Consider the following 21093-nt stretch of genomic DNA (forward strand, 5'->3'; position numbering starts at 1 on the left):
GGATCAGTAGTGCGCACCCCTGTGTTAGACCGTAGATGATACCAGAGGGTTTCTGCAACCATTAGGTCTTTAAAAATAGATAAAAACATATTTTAAAATCCCATTTTTTAATCCTATTTGCATTTTTATATTTTGAAAGGTGCTCAGTAAATAAAATTTTACTTGTAATATTGGGATTTTATTCCATTTTGCTGACCATTTCTTCCAAAAAACATTCATTTGTAATAAATACATATGTCTTTGTTACCTTGAAAATAACTGCATTCAGCTTTTATTTAAATGTTAAATAGTTTATTGACCCAATGTGATTAAACTACATCCATTTAGCAAAAATATTTTTACTAAAGTTTTAATGAAAGGTCACATCATCGGAGAGTCTCTCTCCGAAGCTGCCATCATGTCCCCTCCGTCTTCAGAGAGAGGAGGTGGCGGTGGGAGGGAGGTCAGGTCAGAGTTCATGTTGAGAAGATCTGGTGCGAGAGGAAGGACCAATGCAGGCTGGAGATGACGGAATGAGGCTCTAAAACCTTCCCAGGCAGCTGCCTCCCTTTCTGATGCCTTCACCTGCTAACAACCAGAAAGACCTCAAATGTTTTTGACCCCTTTCATTTGAGAAGCCAGAAATTATTTCAAAATGGACTTCAATAAAAACACATTCAAATATATGAAATAAAACAAGAATATTAAGAAGAAAGAATGCATCTGAATCTGATTTTAAGATGCACAATGCCTTACGGTGAACTGTTGTTGTCTCTTGGCCTCGGCATCAGCAGCCAGGCTCTGCTGTAGCTCCAGAGGAAAACTGAGCTCGTCTCTGACATGAAAATCAAACAGAAAAACCACGAGGGATCATTTTTTTCTAGCTCTAATTCTCTTCTGTAAATTTCAAGTAAATCAACAGTATTGGAAAATTATGTCAGAAATTAATTAACAAAATTTCTAAATTTTCAGAAATAAATTTCTGAAATTGTCAGTTCTTGTCAGTTCAAAGTACTGACAAGCCTTACATGTCAGTTCTTTCCACCCTGATTCCCCAGCGGCAAGTGACAGAGTCCAGCGTTTTCTGAATCTGCTCTCCAATCCTCCGCCTGTGCTGCAGGATGTGACTGAAAGTATGCTGGGCAAAAACATCTCTGATGGCCGCCTGAACCAGACTCTGTAGCACCGAGGTCAGGTTGGACAGAGCTGCACTGCACAGAGCCACATTCTCTATCTGATAATAACACACAGCGCTCAGCTCTGGCCTTGCCAGGTCCTTCGTCACCACCTGCAGGAAGATGTTGCAGAAAAATGTCAGATGTTTCATTGCTACTTTTTGTGTGATTATTTCTGACTGCCTAGTGTGTGTCTTACCATGTGAGAAGGAACCTTCAACATCTGGAGCCGAATGTCAACTTTGTGGCAGACGTCAAGAAGTGGAAGATAGAACAGGAGGCCTGGAGAGAAAAGACAGAGTGTAAACATTAGTATTATAGAACATTTCTCGAAAATATGTGGCATGATTTATGACCTTAATGTGTGACCACCCCTGCTTTAGGCTGTTTCTGCTGATTGCTATTATTACTCACCAGATACTAATCCTCAAGGAGTGTAAACATTATATTTTTCAAACCAAATACAAAATGTTAGACTCTGATACAAGCAAAGAAACTACGATTTGAAAAGGAATCCATATTTTTAATTCCACATTTTCTTACATTGGACAAAACCTTGAATACACACATTTTGGACTTTACGTGATACATCAACAAATGTAGTGTATAGTTATGAAATTAGAAGAAATAGGTTGATGTTTTTAGCAATCTAAAAAGGGTGATGCATATGCAAATTGAAACAATCCAATCTCATTTGACAACCTGTTCTACAATATATTGACAACTCTAATTGAAGAAGTTTTGATTTAATAAGATAAGATGTGATAAGATGTAAGTCATAGGAAAAGGCAGGTGGACAGGATGTGGGAATGTCCTTGTTCAATTTTGCCATTTTTGCTTTGTTTTGTATTGTCATTGTGGCTAAATCAGAAAAAGAGGACAAAATTGTTTTGATTTTTCATGACTGATCCCTCAATAAAACTGTTTGACAAGAAGTCTTCTGTGAGGCTGTCAAAGAGGCTGAAAAACGTAAATGGGAGGAGTGTGTCTGCATAGATGCAATAGCTGGGTGTAAGAGATTTTTTCAATTAACATAACACATGGAACTCACATGAATGAAGGTAGGAGTGCAACACATGTATGTTTGTCAGTTTGCCACTTTGATTTGCTGCGTTCTAATCTCTAATTACCTTTACAACATCTCCCTCTAGTGGTCTAAGGGTAGACTGTTCGGCAAGGGGAGGAGAGTGTTAATCAGAAAAGCAACCAGAAAGCCTGTAGTAATATGGAGGAGCTGCAGAGACCCACAGCTCGGGTTGAACAATCTGCCACCAGAGCAACTCTGGCTTGTATGTCAGAGTGGCAAAAAGAAAGCTAGAAGACATCCAGTTGCAGTTTACGACTGTATGATAGGGGACATAACTGAAGTCAGAAGTTCTTGGGCAACAAATTGTTGTGCAAGGTAAAAAAACCCAAATCAAAATAACCAACACTGTCACAGTAGGCATGCCCAACTCCATTTGTACAGAGCTACTTTCCTGCAACTCTTAGATGCATCTCTTCTTAAAAATTTATGTTCAGAGATGCTCTGTATTTTCTTGTGTTAAGCTGGTAGAGACATAAAGTGTGAACACTATGTATTTTTGTCTTCATACTTCAAAATTATACAGTTTTTTTATTCCAAATCCCAGTAAAATACATTGAAGTTTGTGGTCATAACCAGTTGAAATGGGAATAAGTGAAAATACAATATGTATTAGTGAAAGCAACATCAAATAGCCTTTTATCTCTCCTGACCCATATTTTATTGAAGAATTTGGTTTTTCATAATTATGAAAACATAAAAAAATCAGATTTGTTAATTTATTTTACAGCATAAAGAGGAAAGAATGAAATTGATTTGTGCCTACCTGGTCCCTTTGGTTTCCCTCGTAGTAGATGACCAAGTCTGAAAATCACAGCTCTCTCGTGCTCTCGCACTACCTGTGAATCAAATAACAGCTCTCAACTCAACAAACTAAACCACAAATACTTAAGATTTTGTGTTTTTACAGTGTAGCTCTTTCTTGAAGTGCATAGATATCTATGATTCAGCTTAGATTGGATAACTACTAAGCTTTAAATGAAAAATTAGTCGATATGTAGTTATCGGTACAAGACAAGCTTGAGATGTGCAGGTTCACACAACCGTCAAAAAATGCATGCATGTTCTCTCCATTCATTCATGTGTTTTTTCTATTTTTATAACAGTTTCACAGTTATTTGAAGTAGATCCCTGCGAAATGATTGCGGAGTTGTAGCTCATACCTTGACACAGAACCAGATGGAAATAGGAAGGAAGAGGAGAACCAAACTCAAGGCAAACACCATCAGCAGCCACTCAAACACTCCCAGGCTTTTGTGCTTTAGACCTGCAGAAATGGATAGCGCTCTGTTCAACCTCAACATGCAGAAAGACAAACATGTGCTTCAATAAAATCTTGACTTAAGATTTCAGAACTCAACCGCCTATACAAAAGCTAACATAAAAATGCTAAAAGGAAAACAAACAATTATATTCCTGTGCATTAACTCACCGTCCTGCTCCGCTGCTTCCAGCAGCCACAAGTTCTCCTCCTGGACCTTGATTTCTCTAACACGGTCAATGTCCACCACAGTAGATTTTATCTTAACCTCTGCCTCTTTCTCCACATCCACCTTCTCCTGGTTTGTCTCTGACTTCTCCATCTCCCTTTTCTCCTTCTTGGCCGATGAAACTCCAGCGTGGTGACCTGCCTTTGGCGGTTTCTGATGATGACTTCTTTCAGGCACTGGGGTCCCACTCTCCCCTTTCTTCTTCCGTGGCATTGCTCTGGATCTGTGGTTCGCCTTCACAGTGAGGGCCTTCTCCATATCTGCTGGAAATTCAGCTGTAAAAAATGTATGAGTGACGGCTGGGGAGCTGTTTTGTCTTGATGGGTCAGTTGACGCTACAATCTGGTGATGGGATTGGATAAGGATTGTTTGGACTGTCCAAATGTGGGAGTTAAACAGCAGTCAAAGGGGAGGGCCACTGGAAGCTCCCATGTTGGCATCTTGATTAAACCCTTTCTGGGAGACGCATGTGTGGGTTTTCCAAAAACTGGTGGCTCTAAAAGGCCCTCAGTTTTGAATGTGTAAACCTTAAGACATTTGCATGTAAGTTTTTGTTTAGTTTCAACCTGGCATTTTGCGAGGGAAAACATGTGGGGTTAATTAGGCAGAAGCTCAGGGAGTCTCAGAGTGTCCATACTAGGAATGTGTTGGCTCAGGCCACTCAAGAAATAATCATTGCTTTGACACCGGGGAACATTCAATACCCTCCCCAGTGTGTCTTTAATTAAACAGGATATTTTGACAGGTGTCACCGCTGAACTGTAATGAACAGTATCAGTAGAGTATTTCTACATGCCTGTCACATCTAGAGACTTACTTGTATGTCCTTTTATGGACAATAATAAAAGCTCAGTTGGAATAGATGAAGAAGATATGTAAAGATCTTGCTGACAACTCTCATTTAGACTCATTCTACTGTAACTTTAGTGTGAATCTCCATCTAAAAGTCTCAAGCCTTTTGTACCCACCAACCGGTTTTCTTCTATAATTCCCATTTATTGTCACCTATCTCCTCTGTTCTTGTTGAAAAGTATCCCAATAACGTGATGCAGCCACCACCATATTTCACAGTGGGGATATGGTTTCCTGGTTAAACAAAGTGTAAGGTTTCCACCTATTTTCACTTCAAATGGGGTTTCTTACTTTTTCTTTGAGCAATTCGCCATAAAATGCATATTTGTAGAAGCACAATTGTTAATCTTGTCAAAAGGCTCTCCCACTTGAGTAATATTCTTGTCTGACTTCGAGGATTCTTCTTCTTGTTGAAATTTTATTGGCGGTTGGCAATGACTTTGAGGCTAGAGCTTGAATGGATTCTTACCATCCCTGGTTGAAGTAGAAACTCCGCCCACTCTGCACGCCTCTTGTCGCACCGGCTTCCCAATGGTGCGGAGCCAATGTCAGGATAGACACCTGGTTTATTGATCCCTTCATACTCCCAATCATTTTAGAAATCCGAGTAGGTAGGTCAAATTTCCCGTGAAGTTATAAATCAGAATTATTATTATTAGTCATTTCTTATTTGAGTTGTTTTAATACCAAACTGTATTTCTTCGTGTTGGTGCTGTACCACTAGGTTGTGTTTTGTGTATTTAAGCTTGGAGGGAAAGCGTTCAAGAGGAACAAAAGGAAAGTTACATTAGGTTTTCTTTAAAATTCAAATGTAGTTGTTTAACTTAAAACTCCCCCCCTCCCCCTTTTTCAGTATTTTGCTGGTTGTGCGACATGGTAGTCTGGTTAAAACAAATAACAGGCGTTGAAAGAGGAATTAGCTATACCGCTAGACATGCGTGGTTAGAAATGTTGGCAGTATAGTTTGGGACTTAACGTAATTTTAACTATTTCTTCTTAATGCGCCTGGGGAGATTATAAATTAATTTGAGCATTGGAAAGAGGAGAAACGAATTCTCTTGCTCTTGTGAATTTTGAGGCTAAACCTAGCAAACAGGTTAGGCTACAGCCTTGAAAATTTCTCACCTCTGGAAGCTACAGGGTACTTTTATCAGAATTACAACATTTTGTTGAGATAATGCATTAATTCGCATTTGAGTACAATATAAAAAAAACTCCCATATAATTTACCGCTACGTTGTTGACAGAATATCATTGTCGCTAATATGCTAAAAAAAGATGGCGGACGCCTCGTTGGATTGCAGTTACTTTCTTTCTTAGCCAAGGCGAGCTGAAAACTCTTAACAATTTAGCATTGAAACTAAGTGGAGATTTACTTTCTTCTTTGTTGTTATATATATATATATATATATATATATATATATATATATATATATATATATATATGTATATATATATATATATGTATATGTATGTATATATATATATGTATATATATATATATATATATATATATATATATATATATATATATATATGTACGTAGGAGATCGTGTGGCCACATGTGTTTCATTGAAATTTCTCGAATTGAAATACCAGGGAATGTTGTTGCAAGTACTCAACATGCGACTGCGTCACAGTTTTCAAGTGCATTCTAAATTAAAGTCAGACTTCTGAAATTAAAGTCATGATTTTAAATTTAATGCATCATTTCATCCACAGACGAATGTTCTGAGGATCAATACATGTTGTATTTGGTACGCCAAATTGTCTGTTACTACAGGCCTTTTACTATTGACGGTATTAAAACAATCAGCAATAGACTGCATATATTTATAGGATTTTATTGTCAAACAATTTATTTAGATACCAAAATGGAGGATATGTTTTGGAGTAAACAAAAAACAAATCCCTACAAACTGTAAAGTATGGAGGTGGAAGTGTTATTTTATGTTTTCCTGAAGCAAAATCAGATAAATAGTTAGAAAAACATAATATCGAACATATGTTTTGGAACAACTTAATATTTAATGTGGTTTTCACATGAGACTGTGTGGGTGTTAGCACAGGCTGAATTGTAATTTTCAGCTTTTTTTTGTGTCTAATCCCGACTCAAGCAGACGACATGAGCCAAGAGGAACTTTTAGCAAAACTGAAGAAGGATGTTCGATCCCTTCTGACTTCATCTAAACTGGGTTTGGACCCAGACCAGCTCAGACGAGACTATGTCGCCATGTTGGGACATCCAATGCCCCTGAAAGTCCTGGGTTTCAGGAATGTTATGGATATGGTTCAGGAGATGCCAGAGGTCGTTTCTGTGAAATTCAATGAAGATGGAAGTTTATATTTAAAGGGTAGGTACTGCTTGATCAATTGCAAATTTATTGACGGAATCTGACTATGTTGTGTTTTTATTGTTGATTCTATGTTGCATTGTATTTTAGTGTTTGATTTGATGTGAAGCACTTTGAAATGCCTTGCTGCTGAAATGTGCTATACAAATAAAGTTTGATTGATTGATTGATTGATTGATGGTGTCACCACCATCTTTCATTGTGGTGAATGTGCATTTAGTCTGAGGTGAAGTCTTATCAGCGTCCTCTCTGATGTTTAGTTTTTATGACACTTTGTCATTTTAATATTTTCATGTTGTAGTTGTGAAGCTGTTTCATTTTAATTCTTTATTGAAGTTGATGCATTCATTTATCAACTAGGGCTTCTTTCATTTTTTTTTAAAGGTTTTCTAGATAGTTTTGAATTCCTGAGTCTGAACGTAAAGTTTGAGGTTTTTAGTTCTTTCTCACTAACACATTGCTGCATTTATGTGACTCTCCAGCTGTGAGTGACGAGAACACCCAAAACATTGAGTTTCTAGTGGCCAACCAGAGGACATCGAAGTCTGAGAAGATCAAGAAGTTTTCTTCTCCTCGTTACTGTCCTCGGCCTCCATTTTCACCTCTCCCAAGAAGAGGTCGTCCTCCTCCAGGCCTCCCTGCCAACCTTAGGACACAGCTCCGCATCCTGCTCTCCCAGGTATGACTCTAAGGTAACACCACATTTACATCAATCTTTGACTTTTATTTAGAATAAAAGTGATTGGTCACCATACTAAAATGTTATACTCGCTACTAAGAAAAATACTCAATTTAATTCAATGGCAGCATTTTTGTAAATAATTGTCTGTACTTACTAAAAAAAAGTTGCTTACAACATTTTGGCAAAATTAATAAGTAGGAGAGACTTCAGTCCTCATTTCTAAAAATATAATTTAAAATGTTACCCTCTGAGGAACAATAAATTTTGATCTCAACAGTTTTAAACAATTTAACAGAAAATGTAATTTCATAGATTTAATGTTGTTGCTTGCTACTGGAATCTTTGCATGATGTTTTTCATTGTGGTGAATGTACATTTAAGGTGAGGTGTAGTGTTATCTGTTTACAAGTCTGTGGCTGTGAACCAAACCACATGAAGAGGTATGTGTGTACTTCATCTCTCTCAGGGCCCGCTTAGACTGTCCGAGCTAGAGGCCTGCTATCTGCGCTTCTATGGCTTCCCGCTCCGTATCCATAACTACGGCTTCTACTCCACCAGAGAGATGCTGGAGTCAGCAAAAGACATGATTGGAATCCAGCAAGGGAGGCTGGGCTCAGTTCTCTATCTGAAAATTGGGGCAGAGAATTATGAACGGTCTCAAAATGTCATGAGACCTTTCTTGATTCCCAGGCCACCCGTGAGACCGTTGGGCGCACCAAGTAGAACCGGAACGATTAAGCCACCATCGGTTTCCTCTCACAGGCCAATTTGTAATAACTCTGATATCAAAGTTCCTACGACAACAAAATCTCCAGGTTTGTTTTGGGAAAGTTAGGTGTTAGTAGCTCCCAGACTTTGTTTGTTGAATTTTTAACTTTTCCGTTCATGAAACACTTTGTCTGGTGATGTTTTAGTGAATCATAGTACTTTGACGCCACCTGAAAAGACTTTGGATTCTGACCATGACACGTCGCCTGGGAGTCACTCACCGAAGCTGCTGGAGAGCAACCCTGACTCTGAACGAGCACCCTGTGAAGATGGTGGCCTGTTTCATCAAAATGTACTTAAGGTTTGTTCTCAAGAGGTTTGACTGTTGCACCTGACATATGACTCCTTACTGTATACCTGTTATGCAAAATTCAGATTTTGCATGTTTTTGTACTTACTTTTGGGTCTCTACTGCTACTAAAATGCCCCATGGCGTTAAAAAAATCCCTTAATAATTCCGACAGTATATATCCCATTCGCTACCATTCGTTACCTAGCAACCCAAGTGGAGCTCCAGCACATTTGATCAGCTGGTTTTACAGCTATTTGCTGTACAATAGCTGATGGAAAAGACAAGTGTTTGGTTGCTGATTTTCCATTCAGGAACCACTTGCTGCATTCTTGTTTAATGTGCAGGAGGCTCTACTAATGCTTTTCAAATGTCTGCAGGTGTATCTACATTCTCGCTTATTTATTTGCACCCATTTTTATGTCAATCGGGGGTCTGGCAAGCAAGCTTATTTGGACTTCTTAAAGTGACAAGAGGCCCTAAACCGGCTCATTCTGAATGGAACTCAAAACAGGCAGAATTGAGTAGTCTAAAATCTCAATATTCAAGAATCATTTTGTAAAAAATGTAATGAACATGTTTTCTACACCCCATAAACCCATCCTAACCTGTTCATCAAGCATAATAGGTAAACTTTAAGGAAGCTGAATTATTTATTAAATCTCGAATTTTTATGGCTGATGTGAATATATTCAAAAACAAATGTTGTAAAAACTGTTAAGAACTGCATGTATGTTTTAGATGCATGTTAAGCATTGAGGTTGAAATCAGTCAAGTTGTCATTTTTACATATGGTGGCAGAAATGCAAGAATGCTCATGATTAACATATTTGTTAAAGAACTACATTGCATAAAGGAACGTCCCAGTGTCCATAATTGAGTTGTCTTGTTTCCTGATGTAGTGGGTTTTTTTTTCATATCTTTATTAGCTTGAGGAGGAGCTCCAACATCAGATCTTGGAGAACAGTGTTGCTGGCACTATTAGTCAAGAGCTGAAGGACAAGCTACGAAAGGTCAGATTTCACACCTGTTTATACAAACCTTCCTTGAAGCTGATATGCTTTGGCAAAGAGACGCTGTGTGGATGTCTCCCACCTGCCATCATGTTTTGTTTGTGAACAGCAACAAAATTGCAAAGAGCGGGATGACGTGGACCATAAATCAGGAGCTGTAATTTAAAACCGTTTCCCTCAAGCCGTCACATTTGTGTGCCTCACTGAAGTTCACAAAACCAACAAAATAAAAGCACCATTTTCTCACAAAGTTCGTCACCTTAAATAAACTTGATTACAACCAGAAACTTGGATTTCAACCACAAAACGTTTTAGAACTTTTTAATAAAAAAAATATATATAATCAATGGAAATTTATGTTGTATTTACATAGAGAAATTAATTCTAATTAAAAAATTCTTTATTGATCCCACAGAGAAATTACGTTACTTATTGAATTTATTATAGCCATTATAGTATAATTTACAATAAGGAAACAAAGGAACAAGTTATGTTTTTGGACAGGGAGTGGGATTAAATAAGTTTGTACTTCAAACTCCTTTTCAAATATGTAAATTATAATAATGTTTTATTTTCTTTCTAGTTTTGTTTTTGTGTTGCAGTGTTTTATTGATATCTAGCTGGGAATTAATTCCTAATGCTCTTCATATTTCAAATAAAATAAAATTTTATGGTGACAAGACTAACAAATTTATAACAATCTACAGGTTGTTGGTGAGTCGAGTGCTGGAATATCAATTCATGATCTTCCTGCCGAGTTCAAGGTAAATTAATTAGAATATTATTGGTCTATTAGAAATTTGTATGAATTGTATAAAATACACATTCACATTGAATTAGGCTAAAGTGTTTATGTTTTATGCTTGCTAAGATTGTGAGTAATATGTAACTTAGGCATTCTCTTGTGTTTATATTCATGTACATAAAATGCATATTTTAATCTTTTTTGACGTTTTTGCCTCCTTTAGAGGGTTTTTGGAGAAGACTTACCATATTTACAGTGGGGCTTTCTCAGTGTAACTGAACTTGTTGGTGCCCTGGGTGACATTTTTCACCTAAGATCAACAGAGGACAACAGTGGAAACAGCTGGATAGTGGTAGACTTAAGAGATCGTGACAACATGGAGCCAGGTGCGTATGCACACGTATGACTATGGGCTTATATAACATCCCGTTTGTTCATGCATTTTACTGACTGAAAAAGAGTTATTTTCTGTTGTGATGCCTCTTTGATCACCACTTTCCAGTATTTGATCTGCCTGACTGCTAGTTTGAAATGTTTTTTTTGTTATTCATGTCATGTGACTATCACTTTTTACACATTTATTTACACATTTGGCTGTGTGACTGGCTGAAAATCACAAAAAAGTAGCCAATGACAAATGATATATGCTTAATGCTGTGTTTTTCCAAAAACACAATTGGCTGTCAGTTTGTATTCTTGCAGTCTTTACATTGTGTTCAGTGATATTTAGCACAGCAAAGTAATTTATCATGGGACAGAGCAGACACAGAATAATCAGTGAGTGAGTTGAAGTTGATTTTTTATTAAAACATTCTGTTCAGATGTTACTCATACTGAGCCTTATTTTCAGTAGAACTGTAGAGCATCAAGCACTGGAAAGAGTATTTATCATCTGTGATGAAAACAGCTAAGCTGAGCCTGATCACTTAGAATTACAAATTGTTTTTTTATTGTGGTTAAAGGATGAATTTAATAAATTTCTTTTGATTATAGACAGTGTGTTGGGTAACATATCTTATTTTCACCAGACTAGAAATAACCATAATATTGAACAGTATCTTTGATTCAAGAGAAAACGGGAATTGTCTCTATAATTATTCCAGGTTCAGGGGAAGTTGATGGAAGTACTGACTTGTCCATACCAGGCAAGAGCTACTACTTCACCTTAGAAGAATCTCTGTGGGAAAACGAAAACGAGAACGTCACATCCGATAACGGGAATAATGAGTTGGAGTTTTGTAATCAATCCAATATTCAAGAAATGGTAAGACCAGATAAAGAAAAACGATAAGAAGCAGCAAAACGGAGTGCTGCACTGTATAACCTGTTAACACTTTGTCAGTAAAAGTGACAGTAAACCTGCGTTTCCTCATGTTATGTTACAACATAACATACTATCCAACACTTTTCTTCTAAGCTAAATCGCTTATGTTTTAGTAATTTACTCTTGCATGTAAATTGCTCAATGTTTAGAGCTCCACTGCTACATTCTTCTGACTCTGCTCACCTTAGTCTGTTGTCATGGAGACGCCTGAGATATACCCGGCCATGCAGGTGCATAGCAGGTCGCCCGTGCCGCTGGACGCCATGCAAAATGAGCGTCTCAACCCGCCGACCCGCCATCAGGCCCGAGAGTTGGTGGAAGTCCTGGTGGAGCAGGTGGAGTCACCAGGATCTTTCTACATCCGGTTCAGTGAGACGGAGGAGGCGCGCGCTTTGGAGAGCCTAATGTTTGACATGAGGTGGTGGCAACTTAAACTCTGGTGAAGAAGATTCACAGAGAGTTATTTCGGTTACTCTATCTGTTTTTTTTTTCTCCCCCATTAGTAGTTTATTAGGTTATAAAGTTTAATACATGACATCATTCTCCTGTCTCTTAGACGTTGTTACACCTGTCCTGAAGTGTCGGAGCGGTACCAGCTTCTGGAGCCATTTGTTAGGCAGGGTCAGGTCTGCTGTGTGTCTCCCAATGCAATATGGTTCTACCGAGTCGTAATCCACAAAGTTCTAAACTCCACTCATGTTGAGGTGTTTTACGTCGACTTCGGTGATGTAACGTTGGTCCCGATCGCCAGCCTGAAGTTCCTCAAGTACGTATTCTATCAGGCTCTGCTGCACAAATGTTGTTCATTATTTATTGTGTTTTCAGTTTTCTTTTCCTCTCTATCGTTTCTCTCTTTTGCAGGTCCAGTTTTTCTGTTCTTCCAGCACAAGCAGTTCCTTCAGTACTCGCTGGAATCAAGCCAGCTTCAGTAAGTTTAAGTGAAACGGGATGATATGCTTTGTTTTCCAAAAACAAGATGAAAAGTGGCAAACACTTTTTCTGCGTTTACATGTTTTATCTATTTCAGTAATAAAATACATTAAAAAGTAGATAATAACTGTAATAGAGTGGTTTGTTGCCCCCTAGTGATAGAAATACAGATATACCTGTTCTAGGTATAGTTCTTAGTAGGCCAACTTATTAGCGTTGAGTTAACAAGAAAGCTGTACTGAAGTGGCTGCCTGGTTCCTGCGTTCCACCATTAAAAGACTTCGTCTCCACATTCCCTCTGCTTGATTTTTCCAACCCAGAATGTCACGATAACAAAGATGGATGGCTTCCTGCACTCAGATACTGCTAATCAAAACCCAGTGCAGCCAGTTGCTTAGTAAATAGAGGTCACATGTAGGTTATTGGACCTCCAGGATAAATGCAACTTTGTCCTTTACAGACAAACATGATGCTGTTTGTAGAGAACAAACAACATCATGAGGAGCAAGGGACACAGCAGACAGGTTACAGATAAGTTTGTAAAGTGTCTGTAAAAAGTATTCACCCCCTTGGCCTGAAAATAGAAAAGGAATTGTCCTTCTCACCCTGAATAAACACCTTTCAGGCTCCACAAAAAAGGGAAAAGTGTACAAACCCTGTTAAATTTATATTTACTGACAACAAAAAAGAATTTTCAAATTTAAGACTTTTTTAGGAGGAAACATTGATGTTTTTTCTGACGTCCTCGTCTGTTTCTGGTTCACTGCAGGACACCTGGACTGCAGAATCCACAGCTTCCTTTCGGAGGCTGTGCTCTGATCAGACCCTGGTGGGCGCGTTGGACTGCTACACCGGAGCAGTGCTGCAGCTATTCCTGTGTGATACACACACCGATAAGGACATCTACATACACACAGCCCTCATTAACCAAGGCCATGGCATCGCCTGCGATCCTGCAACTACTACAACAGCAAGTCTCACAAAATAATCCTTCCTTTCTCGTATCATTTGTTCCTCCCTTGTGCTCTTCTTTCCTTCCTTTTTGTGTCCTTCCCTTCGTTTTAATTTTTTACCCCCTTCATTCCCTTTTTTCCTTCAAATAAGACAATACTAATTTGCAAGTAACTTTTTAACAAGATATAGCATCTATATTTAAGTAGATTGGGAATATTTATAATCAACATTAACCAAATGTCTTATTTCACTTATGACTAGAAATGTTTCCCATGTTATAAGTGAATCAATGTGTCTGGATTTGGTACATTTTCATCAATGTTAAGGCATTAATGACTTAAAACAACTTCCTATGTCTTGAAGTGTTACTTGAAAGTTAGTTTTCGTATTTCAAGTATTCACACTAGAAACTAGACTAGAAAATACTTGCAAAGATTGTGTTCTTGCTTGTGTCTTGTTGGTTTCTTGTTTGTTTTGTCTTTTGTTGCTCCTCTCTTTCCTTCCATCCTGTCCTTTATTCCTGCCTCTTGGTGGTTTTTGCAGGTGGTGTATTTAAAGCCTGACCTCTATAGAACGATCTCCCATAATGTTGCTGTGAACTTCTGAGTTTAAACTTTGAAATGGTTAGAAGACAGAATTCTGGAGATTAAAGTTCGGAAAAGAACTCTTGAATAGTCAGGAAAATTTATTATTTAAGATAAAATGGAAAACGGTAAAGATTTTAAATCAACTTGTTGATTTTATTTTGAAGCTGCACCAGAAACACATCTAAGTTTGTCCTGTGCCCTGGAACACCTCACACTGCAGTATGATGTGTGGCTATGAATCAATATAAATTATATGCTGTGTTTGAGTCTAGGTTGTGAGTTTTTGCCATGTTTTCTCGCCTCAGTTGTGTCCCAAGGTCACACCAGTGAGTCTCTACATGGGAAAAGGAATGGTGGAGCTGCCAGAGATTGACGAGGAGCTGATTTTGTCTCTTAAATCAGGAGACAGTTCTGCACAGTCCAAGGAGTACTCTGCGAAGGTAGTCCAAACGCATTAATATCCTATTATTCAAAACCCCAGTAATAAGACCTGGGAAAATTCTTGATCCTAACCTTAAGGATAGTCATAATTTTAAATACAAATATAAATGATTAAACTGTTACTGACAGAAGATAAATATGAGTTCATGTTTTTATCTATACGTCTCCAAAAACACATTTTTGAATTTTGTGGAAGAACAAAAAATTGTAAGTAATTCAGAGAAAATATAGCATTCCTCCATGAAAGGCAGCTTTTTCTCTGTGTGTGTCTGTGGCCTTGCAAATATGTTGCCGGTTCCTTGCAGAAATTAATATCTACACATGGAATCGGTTTCAGACAGGTTTTCATTCATATGAACTCGCACAAATCTGCCCCTGACCATTGTTTTAAATATGGTAAACCCAGAAGCAATCTGATTGGTTTTGAGGCCAATCAGATTGCTTCAAAACAACAACTACTTCCTGTTTAAACATGGTACCAGAAAGTTCTTTTATACAGCCTGATGTATAAGTTGAGACACTTTTATTAGTATATGAAGTAAAACCAGGATGATGTCAATTGGGAACCATGTCAAAGCAAGTATGTGGGATAGACTAGTGCATTATTTGTTGCAGACTCCTTGATGGGAGTTTTTATTAATAATAATTTTTAGCGTTATTATGCAGTTTTTATGTTGCTCAAAGGCTAAAATACAAGAAATATTCGTTTTCCCAGATATCATATTATGTTGGGAATAGGCCAGCATGTTTTTGATTCCTGGGAGGGTTTGAATAACTAGTGACTGGAAGAAATAAATATCTGAAATGCAGCTCATAACTGTTGTTACGTATTGATCGCTTTGAGATTGAGGGGATTTTATTTTAGTGAACAACAATATGAATTAGCTTTCCGCAAGTGTAGCTGTGATTGACTCAAATGGGAGCAATGTTTCTGCACAATCAGAAAACGCTCAATAATCTGACATTTTGGTCGTAATTTTTGGCCGACTTGTCCTCGATTCTTTTCTCATTTCTCCTCTTACTTCCGTTTCCACATGCAGTCTCTGTGTGGCTGTGGAGCTTTTGTTCCCCTCTGTCCGTCGCTCTTATCTTGCCAGCCATACAGTCAGGGCTGCTGGGCCAGAGCACCACAAGTACACACATGAGCACATCCAGTGTGTACTGTTGGATGAAACACACACATCATCTGACTGAAGGAGGAGCTGCTGCCCAATGCAGCTTAATGTACAGTCGCACTGTTGGAAGGTCACAGTTGGATGCTGGACTGTAAATAAGATGGCAGCCAATCAGTAAGCTGTTTAATGGATATTGGATCGTAAGACTATCTCCCCATCTGTTAATGTAGGCGTGTTGTTAAACTAAACATGGAAGGAAGGACTTTTTTACATTGTTGCTCTGACATTAAGCCATATTTCTTCTTATTGTTTGATTCATGTTATAGTTGATTAAATGTTGGCAATAAAACTATGCCATAACAACAAACTTGACTACACAATAAAATGGTGTAACAAAAGCTATTTACAAACAAGAATAATTGAAGTTTCCTTATGTTGGCTTGTTTTCATGTCAAATGTTTTAGCTTATATTTATGTTAAGACTTTTAGACAACTAGTTTCAGAAAATCTGAGACTATAAAGAGAAAATAAAAGCCAACTATAATGCTGCTTCTTATATTCACATGCAAACTCCATGCAGAAAGCCTCCAGGCCGGGACTTGAACACAAAACCTTCTTGTTGCGATGCATATTTAAATTGTCCACATAGATTTTATATATATAAATATATAACATTACTAACACATCATCTGACTAAATGTCCTGGTGTTGCATATATTTCCTTCCTGACTTGAAGCCTGTATTGGTTGTCTAAATACTTTTGCATGCAAATAAACAAGGTGGGGTTTTTTTTTTTATAAAATATTCTCATCCAAATAGTTAATTGGCTGTAAACCAACCGGTTCACAATGATATTTCACAAGTAACAAAAGTCAGTTGAACTAAAATTCTGATCCCAGTTCTGTGTATTAAGTATTATAATTTAAACTAATTTAAATGTGATTCATTTTTGCTGCTTAGGTTGATGATGATGATGATGAGATGCCGCCTCTGGAACTGATTGAGGACAGTGAATTCATCCCTCATATTCAGGTATGATGACCACTACTTTCATTTTAAAGTGTTTGATTCTGCATGAAGAAAAGTCAGAAAATCAGAAACCTAAATAGAATGGATGGCTGTAGTTTTTGCCTTGCCCCATTGAATGTGACTTTATGTTGTGCTTCCAGATATTGCCAGAATATTTTATAAATAAAGAATTTTGTTGAAAATATCACCTGTGGCTGGACTAACCACAGGATAGAAACTGAACTCTGCTCCTGCTTTTTTGCTTTTCTCTAAGTTTTAGTGTGAAACAGGTTTATTTCATGTTATTATAAATTAAAAAGCCTTTAATTAGATTTTTATTTTTATGTACTTTGCCCTTTAGGGAAGTTATATCAATTATTGAGTTTCAAACTTAGATGAGGTAATCTGTTATATCCCACTGCTTGTTGTGTATTTTGAAAGGTTACAGAGCTGAACCCATGCAGCGGCCTCATAATGGATCAAACGCTGCCCTGCAGTGATCAAGGCTCGGCCTTTCCTGATGAATCAACGTTACAAACGTCTGCTCCTCTGGCACCTCCAGACCTGATCCAGACCAGGAATACCGCCGCCGCTCTCTGCCAAACTGAAACTAATGTGACAAAAACATAATTTTTATTCACTTTACCAAAAAAAGAATTCAGGAAATGCAAATACCTTCATGATACATTTATATTATTATTGTTTTTCTTGGCTCTCTAGGATGTTGCCATCACTTCTCCACCCACTACGCCCAGCTCTGACTCCAGCTCCTGCTCTGCTCAAGAGGAGCTGAGTCAACCAGCGAAGGTCTTGACCAGCTCGTTTACTGAACCATCTTCGATTTTGAAGAGACTGAACCAGGGCTGCACTATAGGTACAAACACGATTTTTGATGATCACCATAAAATAGCTCTAGAAAGCCTGATTAGAGCTAAAAGGAGCAGACTTTCTGACAGCAGAGGTTTTGCTTTAATAAATGTGAAGCCTCTAATGATGACTCACGTACACATCTCGGTGTTTTTGTTATCCTTTTTCTTCGCCAAACTAATTTTCCAACATCAATGCAGTGACCTTCATTAACCTGCCCATGCATATTCATTCACTTTGCTTTTACTCTAGAAGCTCAGTGAGAGAAAGGCCTTTAATGAAATTAGAGCGTGTCCATGGATGCAGAAAGGGCGTATTGATTTCTGTCCTGCTGCTCCCAGTGGTGAACGTACCTGCTGTGAGAACCTGACACAGATCCAATTAGACTTGTTACCAGAGCTATTTGACCCAACAAGCTGCTTTCATTGCTTTTGCTGTGATATTGATACAGTGCTGCTCCCAACGCCTTCTACTTGCGTCATCTTAATGGGAGGATAAGCCGGGGAGACAAACTGTAGCAATGCACACACTTGCATAAATAAAGATAGAAACATTTGATAGTCATGTGAGGGACTACATGAAAGATTACTGGACATGCCTGGATTCTCCATGGTTTATGTTTCCCAGGATACCAAAGACTTACAGCTGAAAGACCTGATATTGCAGGATTTCAAACGCAGATCTACGGGCAAAAATGCTATTAAGGATTGTGTGCTTTAGACGATAAGAGGAAAAATGGCCGCTGAGGAGAGAATGTCTGCCAAAAAACTCAGAAATCTTCAGATTAACACTCATGTGCAAGAATAAAGCTGAAATTTTTTCTAAAAGTTGTAAACTTGCAAGAAAAGAAATTACAATAACCCACAATTACTGTAATTGTGGATTACAATTACACAATTATTGTAATTGTAGATTATTGTACAATATTCTTTAACATTGTAAGGTTGGAAATTTGTAAGAAGTCAACATATGCCTTTGAAAATATCCAGTTTCATCTCCTGTATTTATCAGTCGTTGTCAAATGTCTGACTTTATATGTCCAATAATTTTTTTTGTTTTAATATCATAAATTTTTGCCTTTAAGCATTGAAATTTTTAATTTCTTTCTTTCAAATGTACAACCTTTTGACATCAGAAAGTATCCTAGTCTTTAACATGCTTTAACATACCTGGGGGGGGATTTTTGGTGAAAATTTGTTTCTCTATGGTAAATATTTTATTTCTTTTATCTACAACAGACCTAACACTCCATTATATATTTGCATTTTGACATGAGTCTCAAGGATTATTGTTTGTGTTAGCTGGGTTTGACAGCTTTACATATTTTGTCCAGACATCTGGCTCTGGCTCACATTTTTTCACACACAAAAAATGTTCAAGCTCTGGACCAAGTCTGACACTGAAGGCATAAAAACTCTTCACATATGAATGTAAATGTCAAAGATTAAGTTTAGGACAAGTTTTCTAAATGTGTTGTAATTTGCACATCAAGAAGGATCATATGGTTTTTAATTTATGTTTCTGTTTTTTACTCGACGGTGTTCTCTGCTTCAACATGTGACCTTTCAAAGTTGGAATGCCGTTTGAAAACAAGCAGCCCAATGCTAGTGTCAGGCAAAACTTGCAGGACACTTTGATCTTTGGAAATTTGTTAAATCACATGCACAAATTACACAATTCAAATTGTGAGATTTGGCCCACATTTTCAGCATAATGTTCCCAGGTATGGGTTGATACCGTATGCTATTTGATCCAGAGCTTGAGAAAAGTGAAGCTATATTTCATAGCTTCCACAATATATGAAGACATAAGTAGATTCTGAGTTGCAGTCTAGTTATAATTTATAGTGGGGTATTTCTATTATTTTGCAGGTATTTATAACAGATGTGATAAATAAATAAATATACAAAACTGTAGATCTGAACTGGTATCTAATTGTTTTTCTAGGCTCACAAATGTCTCCGCTCCTTGTGCGAAACTCTGGCATCCCATTTCCCGTCTTCGGGGCCAGGTAGGCTCTGACTCCGACATCTCAACAACTTTCATACCAGATGACTAAAAATCACGACCGAGATGATGGTTAGCTAATTATTGCGTCACAGACGTCTTGAGTTGTCTAATAGATTTAAACATTTTTATTTGTGGATTTTTGTTTAAATGTAGATTAGTGAAACTGTTAAATTATGTTTGATTGTCGTATTTGCTGCTGTTTTCTAACAGTTAAGCTGAACAGTACGTCATATTTGTTTATCTTTTTAAAAGTGCGAATAACTTTACATAGGCTTCTTGTTTTACATAAGATGATACTTTAATTTTCTAGAGTAATATTGCTGTTTAGGATAAAGTTAAAACAGTTCAGAGTTCTGTTGAAAATGAAAGTCTTGTAATATGGAATTTGTTTTGGAAAATAAATGTTATTGATAGAACATCTTGTTTTATTTGATGTTTAAATCAGATATGTTTCTAATGTTTTACATCGTTGATATAAATGTGATGTTTTCCATTAAAACAAAACTTTTTACAACATGTTCTGTTAATTTATCACTTGATTTTGTTTTATTTGAAGTTCAGTGGTAATGTTTGGATGTTTCCAGTTAACTGCATCAGCTCATGCCTACCATGAGGAGTGATTATTTTTTCAGTCTTGCACCCAATTATTTAAAGTGCTTTTATTTCATATAGCCATAATCTGTTGTAAGGAAATGTGGTCATGTGATTCTAATAAATTACATCTTAGCATCAAGTAATTTATAGATATTTTGGTTTTACTACATTTTTTTTTTTTAGACCAAAAAAAAACTGGACAATCTTTTACGACATTTCAATTTAGAGAAAAAAATTACGTTGTTTTTCAAGATTTGTTCTGAAGTTTAGCATTTATTTTTTGCCATCAGAATAACTAAGACATGCACTGTTCACAACACATTGTATCACACACCATTGGTGTGTTTAGTGTGGCTGCAGAAGGCTAAAGCTTGGTAATATGGAGACTCTAAACCTTATCAAGGGTTGGAGTAATGAGGTTGCAGCTGAATTAGCTTCCAACAGCAGCAGAACAGATGTTTGGATTTACATTCCAAACCTGACACCCGACTTTCAGAAAGGAACTTTTGACAGGTTTCTGTTTAATGGTCTGAATGTCTCAGGCTATGGTATTTGTGGATTTTTGTGTTTTGTTTTCAAAACAGTTTTTTATTGAGTCTTTATTTTGACAATGTTAGAAAATGCTAAATAATCTGCTAGTGGAACAAGACATTTTTCCATCCAAGTGAAAATGTCTTGTCCACTGGCAGATTATTTCACTTGTAACTGATATTTTTTCATCAATTTTAAGGAATTATTGACTTCAAACAATCTCCTATTTCTTGCTGAAAAGTTTCTTGCTAGTTAGTTTGGTCTTATTTTAAGCGTACTAAGATATTTGCACTAATTAGAC

The 21093-nt window shown here is 37.2% G+C and overlaps 2 protein-coding genes across 9 annotated transcripts; one reads left to right on the forward strand and one right to left on the reverse strand.

Moving 5' to 3' along the window:
- Positions 1-340: 340 nt before the first annotated feature.
- Positions 341-5097, reverse strand: nphs2 (NPHS2 stomatin family member, podocin). The gene is made up of 8 exons (XM_044130497.1): positions 5050-5097; positions 3671-4003; positions 3402-3505; positions 3005-3077; positions 1354-1436; positions 1008-1267; positions 736-814; positions 341-567 (listed from the first exon to the last, which is right to left on the reverse strand). Exons 2-8 carry the CDS (start codon positions 3984-3986, stop codon positions 361-363), a joined length of 1122 nt encoding a protein of 373 aa, XP_043986432.1. The 5' UTR covers positions 3987-4003; positions 5050-5097; the 3' UTR covers positions 341-360.
- On the forward strand, positions 5069-20083 carry tdrd5 (tudor domain containing 5). 8 transcript variants are annotated; one of them, XM_044130489.1, is made up of 18 exons: positions 5069-5191; positions 6701-6934; positions 7417-7613; positions 8083-8431; positions 8531-8685; positions 9603-9686; positions 10394-10450; positions 10655-10817; positions 11535-11695; positions 11944-12173; positions 12312-12521; positions 12617-12683; positions 13455-13655; positions 14532-14666; positions 16743-16814; positions 17232-17405; positions 17511-17664; positions 19605-20083. In XM_044130489.1, the coding sequence occupies exons 2-18, from the start codon at positions 6706-6708 to the stop codon at positions 19670-19672; spliced, it is 2706 nt and encodes a 901-aa protein (XP_043986424.1). In that variant the 5' UTR covers positions 5069-5191; positions 6701-6705; the 3' UTR covers positions 19673-20083. The 8 variants fall into 8 exon arrangements, with proteins under 8 accessions (XP_043986424.1, XP_043986428.1, XP_043986429.1 ...); XM_044130493.1 differs by having other exon boundaries at positions 5082-5187; positions 6698-6934; XM_044130494.1 differs by having other exon boundaries at positions 5105-5191; positions 6698-6934; positions 14532-14668; positions 16748-16814.
- The last annotated feature ends 1010 nt before the right edge of the window (positions 20084-21093 follow it).

This window comes from Gambusia affinis, linkage group LG10 (assembly GCF_019740435.1).
Source record: "Gambusia affinis linkage group LG10, SWU_Gaff_1.0, whole genome shotgun sequence".
Lineage (NCBI taxonomy): Eukaryota > Metazoa > Chordata > Actinopteri > Cyprinodontiformes > Poeciliidae > Gambusia > Gambusia affinis.

Excerpts from the sequence above, each read along its gene's own strand:
- nphs2 (XM_044130497.1), bottom strand. The coding sequence starts at position 3,986 with ATGGAGAAGGCCCTCACTGTGAAGGCGAACCACAGATCCAGAGCAATG. Across the intron at positions 1,437-3,004 it reads AGGGAAACCAAAGGGACCAG|GCCTCCTGTTCTATCTTCCA; the intron begins GTAGGCACAAAT and ends TTTTCTCTCCAG. Across the intron at positions 568-735 it reads AGAGACAACAACAGTTCACC|CAGGTGAAGGCATCAGAAAG; the intron begins GTAAGGCATTGT and ends TCTGGTTGTTAG.
- tdrd5 (XM_044130489.1), top strand. The coding sequence starts at position 6,706 with ATGAGCCAAGAGGAACTTTTAGCAAAACTGAAGAAGGATGTTCGATCC. Across the intron at positions 12,684-13,454 it reads CTGGAATCAAGCCAGCTTCA|GACACCTGGACTGCAGAATC; the intron begins GTAAGTTTAAGT and ends GGTTCACTGCAG. Across the intron at positions 17,665-19,604 it reads GAACCAGGGCTGCACTATAG|GCTCACAAATGTCTCCGCTC; the intron begins GTACAAACACGA and ends TTGTTTTTCTAG.